The sequence below is a fragment of the Schistocerca americana genome, chromosome 4, assembly GCF_021461395.2.
Source record: "Schistocerca americana isolate TAMUIC-IGC-003095 chromosome 4, iqSchAmer2.1, whole genome shotgun sequence".
Classification (NCBI taxonomy): Eukaryota; Metazoa; Arthropoda; class Insecta; order Orthoptera; family Acrididae; genus Schistocerca; species Schistocerca americana.
In genome coordinates, this window is record NC_060122.1 from 49,681,228 (window position 1) to 49,704,087 (window position 22,860).

Here is a 22,860-nt window from a genome sequence, read left to right on the forward strand (position 1 = left end):
AGGACATGGGGCATGTGGCCTCAGAAGTGCCACATGTAGAGAGATCAAGAATACCCATCCTTCAGAAGGTGTTTCAGGCTTTCTGCAAATTTAAAAACACTGGCAGTGTCTGATATATCCACAGAAAACCATTCGCGACACACGTTGACAAAGTGATGAGATGGTCAGCTGCAGGACGGCCTGATCAAAATCCGCACAGTACAGTGGTCAGTGAATTGCCACACTCTAGTCACTATACCAGCCAGGCATGAATTACATGTTTCATCAGTTTGCAAACACAGCTTGTGGGAGAAATGGGGCAGTACCTAGAAGAAAGGTATTTTTCCTTACTGGGCTTGGGTATGGGTATGGGAATGAGTGTCTTTATGCTGGCATCTGGCAAACGGCGCCCTCTGCCCAGATGCAGTTGTACATAAGAAAGAGCAAGTGCTTGCCCACAAAAGAAAGGTTTAGCAACATCTGAATGCAAACATCGTCCAGCACTGTGTTGGAGGATCGATAGGAAGTGAGAGCAAGTTCTCGCCCCCTCGTACAAAAGGCAGCTTGTAGCACTCGATAATCTGCCAAAATAAGGGTACTACCCAAGCCTCCTCCACTTGTTTCTGGTGGAGGAAGGCAGAATGATAGTGGGTGGAGCTTGAAATCTCAGCAGAATAGCAGCCCAATGGATCTTTGTCCTGCAGGGCCCATACAACAGATGAGGTAGTGGAACTGTTAGAAGAACTAGTTAAGGAAATCTAGCTAGATTTTTGCTATCCTGAAGGGTGCAATGACACTGTGCATGCAACTGTTCATAATGAATGCAGTTTGCCATCATAGAATGATGGTTAAAAACATGGAGAACACATCTCTGCATGTGAGTTGAGTCACAACACAGCTCAGTCAATCAAGGCACTGGGACATGGCACAGTAAAGATGAAGGGCAAGAATGGAATATTGTGTGGTGGTAATGATGGCATTTGTAAGATATTCTACCTGGCCATCACAACTGGAGAAATTATGTTACTCAAAGGGTACCAGGGAACAGTAAATCTCGAGCCATCCCTAGAAAGTTGCCATTTGGGTGTGCATATATGTGGCGTAGGAGTCAGAAAATGGATAGCAAATGGTAAATGGTTGCTCGAGTACGTACTAGAGACAGTGATGAGATGATGGGCAAATTGGGCAGTGCAGGAGATTTCCAGATATGGGTAGGAGTGCATGTAGTATAAAAGGAAGAGGGGTACTCCCACGATAAGGCAAATGAGGTTAAGGTGACTGAGAAGTTCAGCCTAGAGGGCACCTCTCTGTCAGGTTCTGGGAGATTTCCAAAGGGAATGGTGTGCATTACAGTCAACGAGCAGCAGAAAGGGGTGAGGGAGTTGGCCAGTAAGCTGGATGAAGAGTGTCCACGACACCGAATGACTGAGGGATGTAAACAGTACATATGGAAAAGTTCAGGAGAGGAAGTAAAACGCGGACAGGAATAGCTTCAAGCTGGGTAGTCAGGGAGAAATGTTGACTTTGAACGTCCTTCCATATGAGCAGCATGACTCCCCTCTCTCCTCCTACGATATGGAATGCCATCTTTGGAGAGAGGGAGTCAAAGCAGACTGGGAAGAAATACAAAAGCTCAAATCAGTCAGGAGGATGCAATTTTGTTTCCTGCAGGCAGAGAACTAGCAGAGGCTGCGATTCCAAGAGCAGCCACAAGTCATCTTTTTGGATCAAAGGCCACCAATATTCCATTGGAATAATGTCATGATTAGGAAAGAGGAGGAGGGAAGAAATGGAGAGGTGGCACCTCAGCGGCCATTCCTGTGTTACATTCTTGACTGCATTTACATAAACTTATGGCTCCTCTTTTTTGGTTTCTTAAACATTTTATTTTATCTGACACATTCCTGACCTTTAAGATTTGTGCCACATATTGGTCCTAAACAACAAGATGTATGAAAAAAAACCACTTACTGGATAAAGGACTGTTTGCCATGGTAATGGGAGCTGGAAGTAAGTCAATGCAAGATCTGAAAGATCACAAGAATGATCATTCAATTCTGTTTAATGTACCAGAGACCTATATTAATGTTACTGAAAGCAAATCCCTAACAACAAAAGTAACTAAACAGTTACTTTGAAATCACACAGCACAATTTGTGATGCACGTGCTCAAGTACACTAAGGTAGTTTTATTGAATTACTAATCAACATCTGTCAAACATAACAAACACTATGACAAGTATACCTCTCAAAGTAGTTCACTTGGTAGTTATTTCACAAGCAGGAAAGTATTTTCAGAAGAGTTTAGGAAGTTTGACAGGTCATGAATGTATGGAGGAGAATGAGTCTGATATAATTCTAGAAAGGTATTTTGAAACGTGTTTGCGATTCCGAGTACCTGTCATTTGTGTTTGTGATATTTGCTCAAAAATGGAGAAATCTCAGTTCCCAACTGCAATCAGTAAGCATTTTAGACAACAGTAAGTGGTAAGCGTCGATTTTAAGGAATATTTATTGTCATGTTTAATGAGTATCAACTATGGTGTAACACATCGCTTTAGTAAAGGTGTACATTTCACAATAACTATAGTACCGATGAACAATGGTCACCACCACAAAGTGATTATTTTTTTTTTTAAATTCAAATGATGGCTTTAAACTTTTATACCCTTCTCTGTTGTGCATAATGTGGTGTCACCACCAGACACCACACTTGCTAGGTGGTAGCCTTTAAATCGGCCGCGGTCCGGTAGTATTCGCCGGACCCACGTGTCGCCACTATCAGTGATTGCAGACCGAGCGCCACCACACGGCAGGTCTAGAGAGACTTCCTAGCACTCGCCCCAGCTGTACAACCGTCTTTGTAGTGATGGTTCACTGACAAAATACGCTCTCATTTGCCGAGACGATAGTTTAGCATAGCCTTCAGCTACCTCATTTGCTACGACCTAGCAAGGGGCCCATATCAGTTACTATTGATATTGTGAATCATGTACCATCAAGACAGACGTTCATCATTAATGGATTAAAGTTAAGTATTCCACCAGCTAAGTCAGTTTTTCTAAATTCTAATTTCCTTGTCCTGTTCCAGACCTCACGCCAGCCTGCGTGAGTTAAAACGCATGCATTTTGGCCTCCTCTAGTAACACCTGCCAACCACAACACACAAAATCTAGTGGAGATTGATGCAGCATATCTGCAGGGTGGGATAACGATAATTAGTCTATCGTTCTTCACAGTTCATGATGAATGCAGTGTTTTATTCTATCATGATGATGATGATACCTGGTTAGGGGGCACTCAATGGCGTGGTTATCAGCATCCACACGAATCCCCAAATTTTTACATGGTCCAGCCATGCCGCTTTCACAAATGATGATGGCAACACAAACAACCAGTCCATGGGTTTATTCCTTGCTGTCTCATTCTTGTTCAGCAATGTGCCTTCCCCCTAGAACTGTCAGCATCATGACAACTGCCATTACACCAGGAGAACGAAGATGAAGTCGAGCTGTCAGTAAGATTCTGTACACTAACCAATGACACATGACTTGACATTAATAATTAAAGAGAGTTACTTGTTTTAAATTAAGAGCCAGTATATGAGTGGTCTTTGAGATATTTTTTGGTTCATTTAGCAAGTAATTTAGACTTGAGATAGCATTTCAGTTAACAGTGCTAAAGAAGTTGCAAAGTTTGTGATGTCAGGAAACAGACTGCCATGGGAGATGCAATGAGACTGAAATGGAGATGAATAGGATATTAATAAAGGAGTTTATTTGATTAAGCAAGTTGGTAGTGTGCAGAGTAGCTCAGAATAGGAGGAAGTATTTTAACGGTTCAAAGCCCTGAGCTGATGAAATATGTCCTCACCCTGGGAGGAGGACAGGAAGCAGTGTGGGGTTCATTACATGCCACGGAACCAAACTTTATATGCTACTGGTGAAAATCACACTTGCTCTGCCAGTCTAATACGTGCATCCACTACTTTCACTCACCTGAGCGATGGGACGCGTGCCTTCCTCCTTAGCAGGGCCTGATTGACAAAAAAAGAATTTGCGTGTTAATATAAAAAATACTTTATCTGCACAAGTAAAACAAACTAGTGATAAAGTGTGTTTCAACACGACCTGATAAAGAACAGAATCAATTGTTTATATCTTTTAGAAAAAGTACGGATCAGTGTATAATTGAGCATCTAATCTACTCAATTATAAACAACCATCAATATTACCGAGTTCCAGAAAGCCAGAACTTTATTCCGGTTGCACGCTTGCTATCTGAAGACTGGCAGGGACAAATAAATGTTTATTGTCATCATTTCACATAATTATTGATCAAATTTTAAAATCTGCTTAATAAAACATACAATCTTATGTTACACAGTTAACACAGTGTCACGTTTAACATTTAGGAACTGTGTGTAAGCTTGTTTATGCACCTTCACTAATTGCATTCATGTACCGACATTATATTCATCCAGTATTTGGCAATGAGAGCACTTGGTGTTTTGCAGAAAACTTCACCAATAATTTCAAATTATGATGAATTTCTCTCACAGATACCCCACAGAAAGTAATAGCAAAAATGTTTATCACTTGCCACATTTTTGCTGTTTGTGCAGTAATAATGCCACATCAAACACATTCAATGTAACACTCCTTTCTTTACTTACAGATGGGTACAAGTAGTGAGGAGAATGAGTGGCAGGTGAGGCAGATTATTTCTCAGGTGGATTTTTTGTAGAGGTGAGACAGAAAGAAAATCTGATGCATATGGGAACAGGATGGATTAGGAGACATAATAGGAATGAGGTGGAAGTGGGTTGTGTAGCATCTGGCTGGTGCTTTACAATCATGCCTTATGCCACACAACAGAGGTATGTCAGTTGCTGGCATCTTAACAGGCTTGAAACTGAAACTCACCCTCAGTGCAGCGGATCTTGCCAATGACAGACACTGCACGGTTTCCGCCCTGGAGCCATGCGACACTGGACAACTTAACAGTATTTCTCCGCTACATAGCCTTTGTAGGGGAATGTACAGTGGCTCACCAGCCAACCCAAGTTGCAAACTCGACATCAACTATCTACTTTGGAATGCATGACTATATTAATAAGAATGCGGCCCACAATATTGGCATTGCCAGTGCAACCTACAGCAGTGTTTGTCAGTTGTTACAGACAGAGTGCTCAACTGGAAGCTTCAAGAATAGTTTTCATATTAGTGGCAATCTTTTCATGCATCAGGGCATTCTCTTCCTTGCCTTCATCAGAAAGTTGTTTCATTTGCTTCATGTTGGCATGTACCATCTGTGCCGCAATGAAACACTCTTCCTCTTGTCCACTCAGGAACATCTCTCTTCTTGTGCTTTTATAATTAACTTTTTGTCTCTGGAAGATTTTTACCAGTGTCTTGTGATCCATTAGGTAGCCTTCATCTCTGTGTTCAAGTGCTTCTGCATAGTGTTTGAATGGTTTTGCTCCGTGTTAAAATGCCTTGTGCCACTTCTTTCTTTCATCCTGGTATCTTTCTACCTGCACCATTCCACATCATCATCCCTCCTTACTGATGTCTTGGCCCAATTTCTGTATTTTTCTTCCAGGTGTGCGCCTCATGGATGCCACTGCCATCTCCTCCATGGGGATGACAGTTCATACTTTTGGCTGCTGTTACAGTCAACACTTTTCCTCTGAGCACAGCAACATTGGAATCTAGGACATCATCAGTGCAACTTGCAGTGCTCAGCTTAGCTCATATTAGTGACAACCTTACAGCATATCAGGAGTATTTTTATGTTGCTTGCACTAGGAAGCTGTTTCACTTGCCCAACATTATCATGTGCCTTCTGTGTTCCAATGAAGTTCTAATGTTCATGGCTACCTGAGCATATCTCTCTCCTTGTGCATGGATCATCCACATTAGGTGGGACATATGACCACGAGTGTGGGTGGCAGATGGGGCAAGGCAGTTCCCTGCTGGACTCCCTGTAGAGAGGTGAGGCAGAAAGACGAACAGATTGGTCTGGGATCAAACTGTAGTGAAAGTCTTGATGGGAAATATTTTATGAACAAAGGTACTGGCACCAGAGACAAATCTAGTGAACAGGAAGTGATACTGTATTATCAGCCATTCTCTCCAAAAGCATTGACACATTCATCCCACATGCTTCAGTTGTTTTCACTCTACTATACACTCCCAGCACCTTCATTTCAGAGGTGATCAGCTTTCATATGTTATAAAGTAGATCATAGAAATCTTATTTCTGCTGACTGTATTCTACATAACCACCCTCCCCGTAATTCAAAAGACAGCTCCATAAATAATTGTAAACAATTAATTCCAAGAAACTAATGAGACATTCAAGACAAAATAAGGAAAAGAAAACAAATGTCTCCAGTACACTATCTCACGAGAAAGAAGAAAAACAGTACATCAAAAGAACAGTATCTGTACATTTGTGGTGGTAGATTTCCAACTACAGTCACGATTTTTATATGATTTTCATTAATAAAGACATGCATTAATTTTAGTCACAAGACACAGACATCAGTTTTCTTCAAGAATGAGTTATCAGTGAAAATATATGTCAAATAGTATATACCTAGCAAATAATGTAACAAAGATAAATAATATCTACACTGTCTTTGCCATCCACAATTAAGCCAAAGATAGGAAGCTCCTTCTACAAAACATACTGTACTCACTTCTGTACCAACAAAGAAAAAAACACATTCTAGCATCACCTGTCAGCTTCTGGGTTTTAATTGTACATAAACTGAACAACAGATTACAGTACACAATGAAATGGAACATTCCTATGGTTGTGCAGATTCTGAAACAAACATTTTGGCAGGACCTTTATGTCTGATTGACCACAGAAAGGTTAAGGGAGCCCCTGAAAATGTTAGTATCAAATAACTTATGGTAGTGCTGAACGCATCAGCTATGACCATTTATAAACTAGATTCACACCCCAATATTTCCATTTAAGTTACTTCCCTAATAGGTTGTACAAAAAGGTTCAGTTTTGAAATACAAATCATCCTCTGTTTCTTCTACTCACATCATTCATTCATTCATTCATTCATTCATTCATTCATTGGAGTCCCACTGTTTGATTAAGCCTCTTCCCTGGCTTCTCCTGGTATTCTGGTCTCAAGCTACAGGCATTGCAGCTTGTAGTCCATGTAGCCTGATATCCACTCAATGCCTCTCACCAGACTGTCACCTCAATGTTCCCCCCACTCACCTCTCTAGGATAGGAGCATGTAATTGTCTTATCCTATCTGTCACTCACTCCATCACTACATTTGTCACTCATCTCCACTACCTCCCCACTACGTCTCCTACTCCTGCTTGTTCCCTGTCCATTTTTCTGTTTCCTTTTCCCTCCCTGTAATTCTCAGCACACATATTTCCACAGCTATATAGGTAAACTTTGTATTTCTGTAAGTCAGTAAATACTCGCCCCAAATCAAAGTCCTCAATATTCAAAAACATAAATATAATAAAATATATTGTGATTTCTGGATTCTAATTCAATTGTGAATGGTGAACTGACTAAGGGGTTGCAGAAATCACATAGATAAGAACTATAAACCCACTATCCAATCAAAATACCTGGGCACCCTTATGTAACGGGCAACTGAGCATTTTAATTCAATGAGAGGTGGAGCTACTATTATAGGAAGTGAAATGATAATTAAATGGACACCCTAGCTGCAAACAGGCGGTGATGTACTTCATTGGGGAAATGTTGAAAATGTGTGGCCCGACCGGGACTCGAACCCGGGATCTCCTGCTTACATGGCAGACGCTCCATCCATTTAATCATCATTTCATTTCTAGCAAAGCTGCATGGTTATCCATGGCAATTGTTCTTTCGGCAACAGATACTGCCGTCATATATATTATAGGAAGTGGCAGGTAATACTGTTTTGTAAGCAGAATTCATCAGTCAGGGATCTGAGTACACTGAACATGGACTTTTCTTTGCATTACACCTGAATAATTAACACAGGGATGAATTTTAGCCCTTCCAACCTTGCCCAAGTCAGCTGTCAGCGATGTGACAGTTAAGTGTAAATGTGAAGGAACAACCAATGCTACATGAAGTCCAGGCACACAGAGTATGCTGATGGACAAGTGCTTCTATCATTGTGGTAGGAAATAGTAAAAACCAGCTTGCAGTTAGCTGCTGCAGTCACTCTTCAGTTTTGAAGTGCAGCTAGGAGCCCGCTAAGGAAATGGCTGTGTACAGGGAGTTAGAAAAACTGGTTACAGTGGCTGAGCAGCTTCTGGAAACAACATTTCTGTTCAACATAAAGTCACACTGACTGTAGCATAAAAACCCATGACTGCTGTTGAGTGGATGAGTGGAAACGAGATTTGGAGTGACAAACAGTGCTATACTCCGTGGGTATCTGACGGAAGAATTTGAATGGAGTGACTACTCAGTGAACATTATCCGCCATTAACTATACTGCCAACAATGCAGTGCAGAGCAGGCAGTGTAACAATATGCAATTTCTCCTCTTTAACTTGTTCTCCCCTTATTGTACCGAGCGAGGTGGCGCAGTGGTTAGCACACTGGACTCGCATTCGGGAGGACGGCGGTTCAATCCCGTCTCCGGCCATCCTGATTTAGGTTTTCCGTGATTTCCCTAAATCATTTCAGGCAAATGCTGGGATGGTTCCTTTGAAAGGGCACGGCCGATTTCCTTCCCAATCCTTCCCTAACCCGAGCTTGCGCTCCGTCTCTAATGACCTCGTTGTCGACGGGACGTTAAACACTAACCACCACCACCACCACCACCTTATTGTACTTCAGGATATGATAAATGCAGAAGGGTAAGTACATATTTGACAGTATTGTGTACTATACACAGCAGAGGAACAGTTCACAGACAACGACCAATTTGATCAGCTCAACACTTGTACCTCTCATGTATCAGCATTGTTAGGCAAAGGCTTATAACCAGTGGCATTCCTGAAGAAGGCTTGCCTGCCGATGTTCCAACCTGAAAGCAATGGATCGTCTTAGGGATTAGTTAAAAATGGCATTTTCACTCCATACCCTGTGTCCAATATTTCTACCTTGTCTGGTATCAGCTATCAAGGAAGAATGGGCTGGCATCCACCCATAGAGATTTCGAAATGTCAAAGTGTCCCCAGAAGAGTTCAAGTCCTCAAAGGAGAACACAAAATCTTAATGTCCACTAATAGGTGTCCAGATACATTTGATTCTCTAGTGTACAGAGCAGGAATGTAAGCCTGCCACAGTGGGCTCTTACTCTTACTCACCAGGTGACTTCGCTGCACCTGCAGTACTGGGTCCAGCCTCTGGTGACCGTAGCCGCTGTTGTTCTGCACTGGATACTATTGTACACACAGAGAGAAAACATCTTTCAAGTACTTTATGTTCACTTTAGTGACATGCTCTTAAATTATGGCTGCAATTGAGGGTAAATTTGCGTATTTTATCATGGACAATGATGTACTGAGGCTATAACCAATCTCAGAAGCCATAGTTACAAAAAGAAATCCACATTCATGGCATATAGGAAAAAAAATTTAAAAAACTTTGGACTGTGTTCACTGGGCACCATGTTCACAGACTGTGCTTGTATGTACCACTCCAGAGGAGAGATGCACATATCAATGACTTCTTATCAATGAATGCCATTTTGAAAGAAGTTTTGTGTACACATTATGAAAAGAGCAATAGAAAACAACATGTCAAACATAAACGTACAGATATTGTTCATTAGTGTTATTTCTATTTTGTGTGTGGTGACTTACATCAGGGGACAATATGCACCTTCAGCACTGTACAGCTATCGCAGCAGCTTTGGGTGCCAAACTACATGTGTTAAAATAAGTATTCTGTGGGGTCACCACAGTGTCCTGTAAAGCAATAGGCTGCCGATGGAGTTATTTCAACAACTGATGTATGTTGTGAGACACAGAAGAGGAACCTTCAAAATTATTGTGAGTGTCTCTTTTATACTGAATGAAGGTGATCTTTTAGTGTAGTTCACGAGTGTGATGATGAAGGGAATAAATAATTTGTTAAGTCAAAAGTGACATAGTAAGTTATTTATTTAAATGTGATACGTCAAAGGCATCAATTTTGAATTTTAAAGTAATTATAACAGAGTTTGAGAAGAAGTATAGAAGATAAGGTACAGAATATAATACATCATTGTATTAAATAATAACACCACATGACACCTGACTGCAGTGTTAGGGGACAAACGACATGAAAGGGAAGCTGTGTTGACAGAGGAGTGAGACAAGTGTCAGAGTCCTGCACAACTGAGTAAGCGAGCACAAAATGTGAGATCAGGAGACCACAGCCTAACTTGATAGGCTGCCCACACCACCTGTCATAGACATGCACAGAAGTTGTGACTGAGCCTTATACAATGTACAGATATAGTTTAAGTCCTTTTGGTCACACACATTATAAACTTGCCAGTCAGTACTATAGGCAAAATGTCAAAGGTGGTGGTGTATGCATTTATCTAAATCCCAAGCTTAAATTTAAGATAAGATATGAGGCTAAACCATTAATCATAGAAAAGAAAGTAATTGTTGCAGCAATTCGCAGATCACCATCTGGAGATACTGAAGTCTCTCTTAAGAATTTGGAAGAAATGCTAGACATTTTTCTCAAATGAGAACTCTGCCATAATTCTTTGTGGTGACTTTAATATTAATCAATTGGTCCAGAGTTCAGTAAAATACTCGTTTTTAGACATACTAAAAGCTTCAACTTGTTTCCCCACGTATCAGCTCCCACTAGAACAACAGATTCCAGTGAAAGCCTAATAAATAACATCCTCTCAAATGTGGTCACACATGAAGTTGCAGTTACAAATGTGAATATAGGATTATCAGATCATAATGCACTAACCTTTAATCTCACTGCAACTCCCAAGGAGGGGAAAATAAAAAGGAGTACAAACGATTTTTCTCTACTGAAAATTGTAATCAGTTCAAAAATAATGTTAAAAATGCAGTTTGGCCAGAGGTCTTGGCACAAACAAACACAAAAGATGCTTACAATACATTTGCTTCCACTTTTATGGCATACTTTGAAATGTGCATCCCAAAAAAGCTTTTGAGTTACAGATCATCTGGATCCAAAGGGACCTGGAGTACATCCGGAATTAAAACATCAAGTGAAACCATGATATTACTAAGTTTAAAGTTAAAAACATGTCATGATCAGCAGTTTGTTGAGTATGTGAGAACATACAAACAGACTTACCGCAAAGTAATATCAAAAGCAAAATTATTAAGTAATGATAGATTAATAAGGCAGGCTAGTAACAAGTCCAGCATGATGAGGTAAAAAAAAAAAGAAAAAAAATTTGGGTCAAACTAAAGAACAGGAAATCCATCTTAAAAATAATGAAAGTATCCCCATAGAAAAAACGCCATGGCAAACAACGTAAACAATTATTTTGTTAATATTCCCCTTACTTTAAGCAACAATTAACAGTGATGTCTCCAATGGTAAATACCAGCATGATGGCAATCCCATCAGACGAGCATTAAGTTCTAAAAGTCATTAAATGCTTGAAATCCAAATTGTCCTCTGGTTTGGATGATGTACCTGTATCAATAATTAAAAAATTGTTCCACGTGTTGTCGAACCTATAGTGCACATAGCAAACTTGTCCCTTAGTGAAGAGATATTTCCGGATAAAATAAAATCTCTAAAGTGATACCTCTACACAAAAATGGTGACAGACATAAAATAGAAAATTACCAACCTATATCTCTTCTCCCATACTTCTCCAAAATACTTGAGGAATTTATGAAAATCAGGGTTACAAAATATCTAGAAAAACATAAACTAATAAATAACAGTCAACATGGCACAGTACAGAAACAGCCATATTGCACAGCAATAGTAAGAAATTTTGAGTCAAATAAACAGGTTGTTGGAATTAATCTAGATTTAGCCAAAGCCTTCAATACTGTGAACAATGTAATATTACTAGGGAAACTTGAAGCAATATGCATCAGGGGTACCGTTAAAAATTGGTTTGAATCCTATCTGCAAAACAGATCACAAGTTGTTGAGCTGAGGTCATCCAAGAATCTTCACAATTTTAAACAAATATCTGAACCAAAACAAATTTAAATAGTTGTTTCTCAGGGCAGCATTCTGGGCCCATTGTTATTTCTAGTTTATATCAATGACATACAGGCTCCAGACAGCCCAGCCAAAATTCTACTATTTGCAGATGACACGAGTATCGTAATTAGTGATAAAAAAGAATCACTGTGTACTACAGCAGAAAAAATGCTCTCATACATACAGTCATGGTTTTATTCAAAAAGTGATATCATGCTCCAATGTATTTACATCAGAGACGAAAATGGTAAAATAGGTCTAAGCAATAACCACACATGTAAATTACTAAGAAAGTACTTTGATCAATTCTTGAACTGTAGATAACTGAAGTGTTAGCTAGAATTTCCAGATATTTGATGAAAACATGGAAGCAGATCTACCACCTACAGCAAACAAACAAACAAAAACCCTGAAAAACAACAAAGCCAGTGGAGAAGAAATAAAATCATGTCAACCATAACTGGTGTCAAGCAGAAATGACAACTAACCTTCAGATTATGTCTGAAGAAATATGGGAAACTGAAAAGATTCCAGAAGACTGGAAAGTGGCTCCTATCCATCCTGTGCACAAAAAAGTCATAGGCATTATCTAAATAATTGCACAGGTATGTATCTGTTGCCAGTGGGCTGTATTATATTTTTAACAATATTACTAAACAAGGTAGAAGTAACACTTGACAGCCATTTGGGAGAATATCAGAGTGGATTTAGAAAGATCGAATCTGGCTCAGAACAGAATTTCAACTTTTAGTCCATACGAATTTTAAGACATAGTTTTAACATTTACAGGTTTTAGAAAAGCATTTGATTGACAGGTAAACAGTGGGTAAAGTGACTCAAAAACTTGGCATTACACTAAACTAGCAAACCTTATTCGTGAAACACCCACACACTGAAGCATAAGTAAAGTTTTGGTGTGAAACACCTAAGGCACTCAAAATAACAGGTGAAATGCAGGGTGACAACATGTTTCCACGCCACCTCAACTGCATCTTAGAGGAAATAGTAAGATAATTGAAACAAAAGGCAAAGAACATAAGCTGTCACAATGAGACTGGAGACTTCAGGAAAAAGAGATACTGAAATTCAGTGTCTAGTATTTGCAAATGATTATGCCATTCTTTATAAAAATATAACAAATTCAGAAATACATATCAACCTCTTAGAAGGAATACCTAACAAAGCAGCTTTAAAAGTTTCTGTAGGAAAAATGTTTTAGGGCAAACATAAAAAAATGACCCAGAAATCCTAGTAACAGGTAATGAACTGATAAAGAGGGTTTATAAATTTAAATATTTGGGAGGAAAGATACAAGGCAATGGCTTCAAAAATATTAGCTGTAGACAAAATAGTATGTAAAATGGAGAAAGCATATGATATAAACATGAACATTTACAACAAGGTGTGTGTGTCTAAAAATTTGAAAATACAGCACTACAGCACAGTAGTAAAACCAGAATGTCTCTATGCAAGTGAATGTTTAATGTTGAATTATGAGTTATACAAACTTCAAGTCCTAGAATTAAGAATCATTTGAAAAATACTCAGGCTGCTAGGAAATCCATGAGCAGATTGTTAAGCATCTTTGGGACAAGATGTCAACAACAGGACAGATTCAAGTAGTTAGGAAAGATTTGGAAAGAAATACAAGAAAAAGACCCAGCAGAATGATAGGATTTCAAGAAGAAAGTGTTGCAAATGGAAGCATTCCAAGGCAGGAAGAAGAAGATTAAGACAGGGTCAGAATGGTCTGAGGAAGAAAAAAGGATAGATAGTGAAGACGAAGGAAACCTGGAAGAAGAACAAAGGAGGAAGCATTGAAATTAGTATGTGGTCATTAGATACCCTAAACAGAAAAACAAAAAGAAGAAGGATGTCTGTGATGTCATTAATATAAAACATCAATATCAAGGGCCCCACACACTTCCTTGGAGCACATCTACAGTTACATCTACAATGTTCCATACAGTTCTATGCAGTGTCCTATGTACCGATATATCTTCAGCCTTGTCACGAAACTCATTTCATTTGTACATATTTTTTATTTAAACCACCCACCATCAATGCATTATGATGTTGGTACATCATTAGAACATTAAATGTTGGGAGCAAAAACAGAGAGACGTCTTAAGTGAACACTGTGCACTGTGTTATTGTTACTTATGCAGCCGATACCAATAATGTAAGAGTGAGCACACAATGTATGCTTTAAGTCAGCCTTTCCCATCATTGTGTTTTGTGTTGTTGGGGGCATTACATGTGATCTAAGACAAGTTCATATGCCTAGGGATCAAAGGATACAGTTGTCCTTTCCACCATTTTTACGAAGTACATTACCTTGTTCTCACTTAATGTGGACACATTCTTTTAGGTAAATTGTCATTCTATGAATATTATGTTGACACAAAGCACTGCTACATTTTAATTTAAAATGGCTAAGTCGGCAAAATGAGAACAGTGGAGTTTATGAATATGTGGTTTCAATGGTAACGTTTTCACCATGTATGGGGATAATGCCATAGGACAGAGCATGGCAAGGAAAGATTTTCTAATTTAAAGGATGATTGTTTTGACATTATTGATCCTCCATTTTCAGAAAGACCTTCAGCATTTGATGAAGATCATCTGGATGCATTAATCCACGATGATGCACATCATTGAACTCAAGAACCAGAAAATGTGATGAAGTATGACCATTCCGTCACTGTGCAGCATTTGAATACAAAGGAGAAGGTTCAACAATAAATCATACGGGTACCACATGCCAAACCATATAAATCAGTGGTTGGCCGTATGTACATTACCCTCTTGCTTGTTCTTGATTAGTGGGTGAATACCACTGGCCATTTCTAACCTGTATTGTTACTGATGACTAGAAATTTTGTTTTTATGCTAATGTAAGAGAAAGAACGGAAAGGAATGCTTTAGTCCAAACAGAGCAGCAGTGCCACATAGACATTTGAGCATCCACACAAGATAATGTTATGGATATTGTGCAGAGGTACGGTGTTAGAATATTGCTGCGGGGTGTGGGAGCCTTACCAGGTGGGATTGACGGAGGACATCGAAAGGGTGCAAAAAAGGGCAGCTCGTTTTGTATTATCACGTAATAGGGGAGAGAGTATAGCAGATATGATATGCGAGTTGGGATGGAAGTCATTAAAACAAAGACGTTTTTCATTGCGGCGAGATCTATTTATGAATTTTCAATCACCAACTTTCTCTTCTGAAAGCGAAAATATTTTGTTGAGACCAATCTACATAGGTAGGAATGATCATCAAAATAAAATAAGAGAAATCAGAGCTCCAACAGAAAGGTTTAGGTGTTCGTTTTTGCCATGCGCTGTTCAGGAGTGGAATGGTAGAGAGACAGTATGATTGTGGTTGGATAAACCCTTTGCCAAGCACTTAAATGTGAATTGCAGAGTAATCATGTAGATGTAGGTGACCATGTGGTGTACTACGAGTTGCTTGCATGAGGTGAAACTTTCCTGTTGGTATTTTTTGTCAACAACAGACATCTTGCAGATATAGTTCCAGAAAAACATCCAGGAAGACTGTGTGAAGTGGTGCTATTCCACAGTAACAGTCACCAGCATTCTGCTAGACTGGCAACAAACACTATAGAACAACTGGGTTGAGAAGTCATTTTGCACCCACCCTTTTCATCTGATCTTGCACCCTCAGATTTCATCTTCTCTGCTCTCTGTTCAATGATCTTGACATACTTCCTTTGGAGTGAAAATACACTTTGAACATGGCTCTTTGCTACAAAACCACATGATTTCTACAGTTGTGGATCCAGAAAGTTATCCCAACAGACTGAAGTGAACAGCGAAACAAATTATATTATTTATGATGATTTAAGTCTCCAGTATGTATAGTCTGAGTTGTTTTAACTTGTAGGAAACACTACAACGTTATGCATCAGCCTAAGACGTTCGATTGGCCATGAAAGGGTTAATCTGGAAATAAGCAGTAAAAGGCTAAGCCAGGAATTACATTGTTGCGTTCTGTCCCTCTGCCAACCAGATAAATTGTCATAAACCTGCAGGCCAACTGCGTGAGGAGTTGTGGTGGACAGATTTAATGCAAATGTCATAGAGGGGATGGGGTGGCAGAGGGTGTAACAGAGGAGGTACAGGTACAGGTACAGGTACAGGTACAGGTACAGAGCTAGGCACGGGAAAGGGCAGTGTAGGGGTGGCTAGTACTGAGGGAAGGATTGTGAAACTTAAGTTAAGGGGAACTCCAAAATTTTCAAATTAGGGAAGCTGGTATGGGAGTAGAGGGGGCAAGAGGAGTATGAGATGGGTCTCGAGAATGCAGTACACAAGTTGTGAAGCCACCAACAAGTCAGCCACCTTGTACTCAGTAGCATGTTGTCACCGGGTAGTCAACAACACTCTTGGCAGGCGGGGGATTGAGAGTAACTGTGGCACCCAGATGGATCAGGCTATTTCACACATCAGTCAGGTGGCAAAATTCATTACTACTTATCGTAGTGTGCCTATTTGTAATGTTTGCTTAACATTACAATGACAAATTTCTAAATGTCAATTTGGTACTTAAAAATTTGTCTTTTTTCTCTTTGACCACATTTCCCTCACAATTTACCACAGTACACATTTTCAATGCAACTGCACATTTGTAACCAATCTTTCATAGTTACAATAACACCGCCAATTTTCAGTATGAATTATGTATGACATAATTAACATCCAGTGTTAAGTTATAGTATAGAGTTTTTAAAAACTGTTTCACAAAAATTATTTAGCACATCACCAATGGAATATTAATGTCAAAGAAAAAGATGAAAAATAAAGTACCACATAATAAAATATTAAAGTCGTAACTTTAATGTGTAATTAAGCTACTGAAGAAAGCAAATATCTCACCTGCCAACAGCTCCTCCATCCTCAACTTCTGCGGCATCTGCAAAAATATTAAGAAGCTGAATAACTTTACATCAACAGAATTTGAGTGTAAATCAAACATCTTGATATGTGGCAGTGGTTGTCTTCTCACTGCACATGCTCATTTTAATGTCAAGAAGTTGCTAAATTAAAATAGTGATGGAGATAAGGAATCAGGTGCTGTGGCATGTACATACATGTGGAATTTTATAAAAGTGAGATTGATGAAAACTGCATAATGATCCAAGTGAAGAACCACAAAATATTTTAATTTTAATTGTCTGAATTCATTACAGCTGCCATATACAGCCACTGTCACAGAGAAGGACAAAGGTGCCCACAAAAAGCAAGGCAACATTGGTGTTTGGAGGCTGGTGTAAGGACACTGCCAGTGACCGAAATAATGGTACAGCTTAGTTTGCTGGAATGAACACCCCTCATGAAAGAGGAAAGGAATAACAGACCATTATAAAATTACAGACTGTCACAGTTAGGAGATAGAGAAATTATGTCATGTACAATTCTGATAGTGTCTCCATTGGATTTCAAGTTACTGAGAACCAGCAGATTCCAAAGCGTTGAGCCACAGCAGTTCACGTAGTACACGTCGCAAATGACATGCCATGTAGTGTAGCAGAGTTGTGGCAGCTTACAACTATGTGACTCACTTTCTTTTGTATTAGTAGTGTGATGTTGATAGGAAGCCATAAAGGCCACATGAATACCGAGAATCCTGATCGAAACACTGTAAACTATCTGCAAGTACTGTAATGACTGCATACCTACAAAACTGGAGGACACTGGCCTCAACAATACATTATGATTTTATGAGCTTTGTCTATTTAGGGGTGTACTAACCTGTTCCAGAGTGTTGTTGTGTTAGAGTAATTCTTCATCAAAGTTCATATTTTGGATTCCAACATGCTAATAGCTGCCCCAGAGGTAAGGAGGCTTAATGTGTCGAGGGTATGCCCACAGATACTTAACATGCGTGGCCAGCACATAAGTTTTCATTTCAATTGAGTCACACTACCCTGTTAGGGAGCTTCTTACAGATGCAAGCAGTTTGTTCAAGGTACATTGTTGGTTACGGTTTGGATAGTTATTTTCTATGTATTTTGTGTTTATTAGCACATGCTCAGTTAGCCCCCAAACTACACTGAATAGCTCTTGTTGTTCACACTGCTACAGCAGACTGCAATGTGATTGAAATATAGCACTGTAGGCATCCAAATCGCTATTGATGGCATTCTCCTGTAAAAATGCATCAGTGGCAACTGGCATCAGTGTATCAGCCTCACTGATTTGTACCTGTACACACAGAACAAGTGAGACTTGTGTGTTTCATAGTGAATGACTAGGTGAAAGCCACTTCATACTGTGGACAGTGTTAAGGTGATATGCAGAAAAGTATATCTAATTTACAAAGAAGATAGTGTAGGTGTCTTGAAGTGTACTATGTGACATTGGTAGCAATGATATACGGCATCATAAATCACAAATACTGTAACAGCCTAGCACATATTCATAGCAACACTGCAGAGAGCAACAATGACAGCATGAAGAACCAGCATAAAGGTGTGGGAGTTTAAACAATTGGAAAATTTTATATCCAGCAACTAAAGGAACTATATGCCAATTTGGATACACAGCTTAACCAACAAAACTATCATCAACAAGTGTGGTACTCAGTACTGATGACTTAACATCAGGCATTCCTGTCAGGGACTGCTGTTACAACTTTTACAAGAAACTAATGTAACATTTACACAAAATCCAACTGCAGTGCAAATTTGGATTCCTTGACATGCATAAGGCAAGTCCTACATCACTTGGAGGGGAAAGGAAATTTCAAAACTGAAGTCTTTAAAGTAATCTGTAAGAGCACAGTTTGACAGAACTACAGGCAATGCATCATTATCCCATTTTGGTATATTCGAGCATTTAATTGGGAAGCTGTTAGAGCAGTTGCTGTGGACAATTTTGAAGCAACTTTGTATTTTGGCCATGCATATCTCTGTGGTCATGGCTAACAGGGATGGAAGCTGATATTATGACAGCAGCAACACAATGTGACTAATGTGAACACATCCAATAAAGAGGAAACTGCAAATAAGAATTTTTTGTCGAGTAGTGACTTGAGTAAGAGCATAATTGGACTGGGGCAGCCCAACAACTAGGGTCCCAATGGCAGTCAAAAGAAAGGAAATACAAGAAATTAAAATGGAAACAAAAAGTGGAAAAATAGGTAAAAACATCTGACTAAACACGTCCACAAATGTCCATAGCTCATTGAGGGGCTACAGCAGTGGTCTGGAATTAGTCCTCTGAAAGTGAACTAAATGGATTTTGGTCCACTCAGCTTGTGTCAGTTGCTAACAGGATGCGGCTTAAATTCCAGCACTGCAGCACCTTTGAGAAACAAGTACTTTTATTCACTCTGTGAAGGCAGTACAGAATTCTCTGACCAGTCATTTGCACAGAAGTTGCTGGTGGTGACTGCACTGAAGTCATTCCATGTGGTACTGTGTTACAATCATTACTGTATGCCTTCTACCAGATTTAAACACATGATAATGAATTTAATAATGGTTACAGAGAGCCAAGGATGCTTGCACAAGGTAGACCAGAGTGGAGAACTGCATCAAACCCCCATTTGGACTGACAATAACAACAACAAGAACAACTGCAGTCCATAAACTGGGTGAGTATGAGCCTAACACCAAGTGGTGCTTACTTTACAACTGATTTTCTGCTACATCAGTTCCATACTGACGTCCCTCCTACCTCCCTCCCACCCACCCTACCTCCCACCTTTCGCACTGCAGTTCTGCAAGTATGAAATGTCTGAGATGAGTGGCAGTATAGTTACTTCCCACTCACCAAATCTATAACTCTTACCGAAGGGTGCAGTGATGTAAGACAGATTGTGATTTAGTAAGCAAATTGAGTGCACGGTCTTGCTATTGTTAGGTAGCACTGATTGGGACAAATGACCGACAGTCGAGATCAGATGGCCTCTAACAAAGCTGTGTTTAGTCAGGCTGTGGAGGATGCATGGGGAAATTACATGATGCAGTGTCCACAGTTGCATTTTTCCTCCATTACATGAAGGAAGAACAATCTGTGGACAAAGTTCATTGCTGTAGCCCAGGATTCAGACAAGAAATAAACACGTTTTGTCCAATTTGCCTATGTGTGTGTGTGTGTGTGTGTGTGTGTGTGTGTGTGTGTGTGTGTGTGTGTGTGTGAGAGAGAGAGAGAGAGAGAGAGAGAGAGAGAGAGAGAGAGAGAGAGTGTGAGTGTGAGTGTGAGTGTGAGTGTGAGTGTGAGTGTGAGTGTGAGTGTGAGTGTGAGTGTGAGTGTGAGTGTGAGTGTGAGTGTGAGAGTGAGAGAGTGAGAGAGTGAGAGAGTGAGAGAGTGAGAGAGTGAGTGAGAGTGAGAGAGAGATGTATTTTGCACATTTTTGGCCGAGGCTGATGGGTGGCAATAGAGTGGGAGAGAGATGAATTTGACATAACAAAAAATAGCCCTAAAAAGGGGCACTCTTGGTTTATTCATTTCATGTATGTAGGCAGAGAGCAAGTAAAGAGAATGTAATACTCAAAATAATAAATTAAAATAAATTTATTTCAGGTACAAGGATAATGCCAACTAGAACTAGCTCAAATTTCCTTCTCTCATCTTTGATGTTTTTCCGTCACCAAGAGATTTTGTGCTGGCTCTCACTGGCAGAACACTGCACAGAAGAACAAGGAAAGAATGTAAAATGTTCTCAGTCCATAACATTTTATCCAGAATGCCTCATTATTTCTGACTTCAGTCATGCACCCTGGCACTGAATCTGTGAGGCATTGGACCCATTTGTCAGAAGAAACAACCCCACCGAGGCTTCAAAAAAAGCAGTCCAAAAGAGCATCAGCTATAAATGGTGTGTTTCACAGCCAGTTCTCTGTGTGTTCGTGCTACTTACACACACATAACTTCCATTGTGTTCAAGTGAGCAGTCTCTCACAGCCAGTCCATTACATTAATGTCTATCTTGGACAGCTGCAGTTGAATGAGCAGACCTATACACAAGTGAATATTCCTCCTGTAGCATGAATTCCCCTCCACAATATTGCATTCACACTAAATGCAGCACCACTTTCTTAAAAATGTGGGCATACGGACTGCTACTGAGGCGGGGAAACCGACGCCCCCGGCGGGGAAACCGACGCCCCCGGCGGGGAAACCGACGCCCCCGGCGGGGAAACCGACGCCCCCGGCGGGGAAACCGACGCCCCCGGCGGGGAAACCGACGCCCCCGGCGGGGAAACCGACGCCCCCGGCGGGGAAACCGACGCCCCCGGCGGGGAAACCGACGCCCCCGGCGGGGAAACCGACTCCCCCGGCGGGGAAACCGACGCCCCCGGCGGGGAAACCGACGCCCCCGGCGGGGAAACCGACGCCCCCGGCGGGGAAACCGACGCCCCCGGCGGGGAAACCGACGCCCCCGGCGGGGAAACCGACGCCCCCGGCGGGGAAACCGACGCCCCCGGCGGGGAAACCGACGCCCCCGGCGGGGAAACCGACGCCCCCGGCGGGGAAACCGACAATCGGCTAGTACTACCTGTTGTCACCACTTATTTGCCTTTATGTCTGGACCCTCGCGGCTGCTAAACTACTGTTTGGTCTTGGTAAGACAACTTATCTGTGAAAAAATACATTTTTTCACATTGCATTCAGATGTTGCTCTGTGGCTGCCAGCCAGTGTAACATTTCCTCACTGAGTTCCTGTTTTATAGTGGATCATTGTGCGTGCAGTACAGCTTTCCTTGCCCTCAACTAACTGCATCATTGGAACTGGGAAGTTGGTCACTCACTACAACTGCTTCGTATCTAGGGGAGGGATTAGTTGGCTCTTACAGGCAAGCTATGTGTTATCCTGCTGTGTGCTCAGTGTCTTGAGCCAGGAATTCTGCTGATAGTTGTTTTTTTTTTTTTTGTGGTTTTAGGGCGCACAACTTCAATGGTCATTAGCGCCCTGACTACTCTAAGAATCCACCGCGAGGCACAAGTTGACCACAACAACTAAAAGGGAAAACACGATAAAAGACAGACTGACAGGCATAGGATTAAAAAACAGCATCATCAAATGTCCTTAGCGAGGTTTGTCCAATTGATAAAACGAAGAACACGAGCAGCTGCTCGTGGGTCATCCGCTAAAATGGCATCGAAATTATTTGGCAGGTTAAGATCGAGGCGCAGTGTGTTAAAATCTGGACAGGACATTAAAATGTGTCTAACCGTCAGCAAGTGCCCACATGGGCAGAACGGCGCCGGCGCAGCCGTCAGCAGATGGCGATGGCTGAACCGGCAGTGTCCAATTCTTAACCGGGCTAAAACGACCTCCTCCCGCCGAGAAGGGCGTGAGGAGGACGTCCAAGCCACGGGAAGAGGTTTTAAGGCCCGAAGCTTGTTGTCGGTAAGTGCAGCCCAATCGGCATGCCACAGAGATAAGATGCGCCGACAAATCGCCCTGCTAAAATCGGACGAAGGGACACAACAAGAAGCTGTCCGAGGCTGGAGGACCGCAGCCTTGGCCGCGGCATCTGCAGCTTCGTTCCCAGGGATACCGACATGGCCAGGAACCCACATAAAGCTAACTGGAGAACCGACGTCCGCCAGCTGCTGAAGAGAGCGTTGGATCCGGTGTACGAAGGGGTGAACTGGGTACGGATCACTGAGGCTCTGGATGGCGCTCAGGGAATCTGAGCAGATGACATAAGCAGAATGTCGGTGGCGGCAGATGTAAAGAACAGCCTGGTAG

At 41.0% G+C, this 22,860-nt stretch overlaps 1 protein-coding gene across 1 annotated transcript in view; it reads left to right on the forward strand.

The window, feature by feature from the left end:
- Nucleotides 1-22,860, forward strand: part of LOC124612588 (extensin-like) — a 49,285-nt gene that overhangs the window by 963 nt on the left and 25,462 nt on the right. Inside the window, exons 2-3 of the mRNA XM_047140872.1 lie at nucleotides 19,450-19,570; nucleotides 21,232-21,609. Of these exons, the coding sequence (XP_046996828.1) occupies nucleotides 19,450-19,570; nucleotides 21,232-21,609 (499 nt within the window). The remainder of the gene's footprint in view (nucleotides 1-19,449; nucleotides 19,571-21,231; nucleotides 21,610-22,860) is intronic.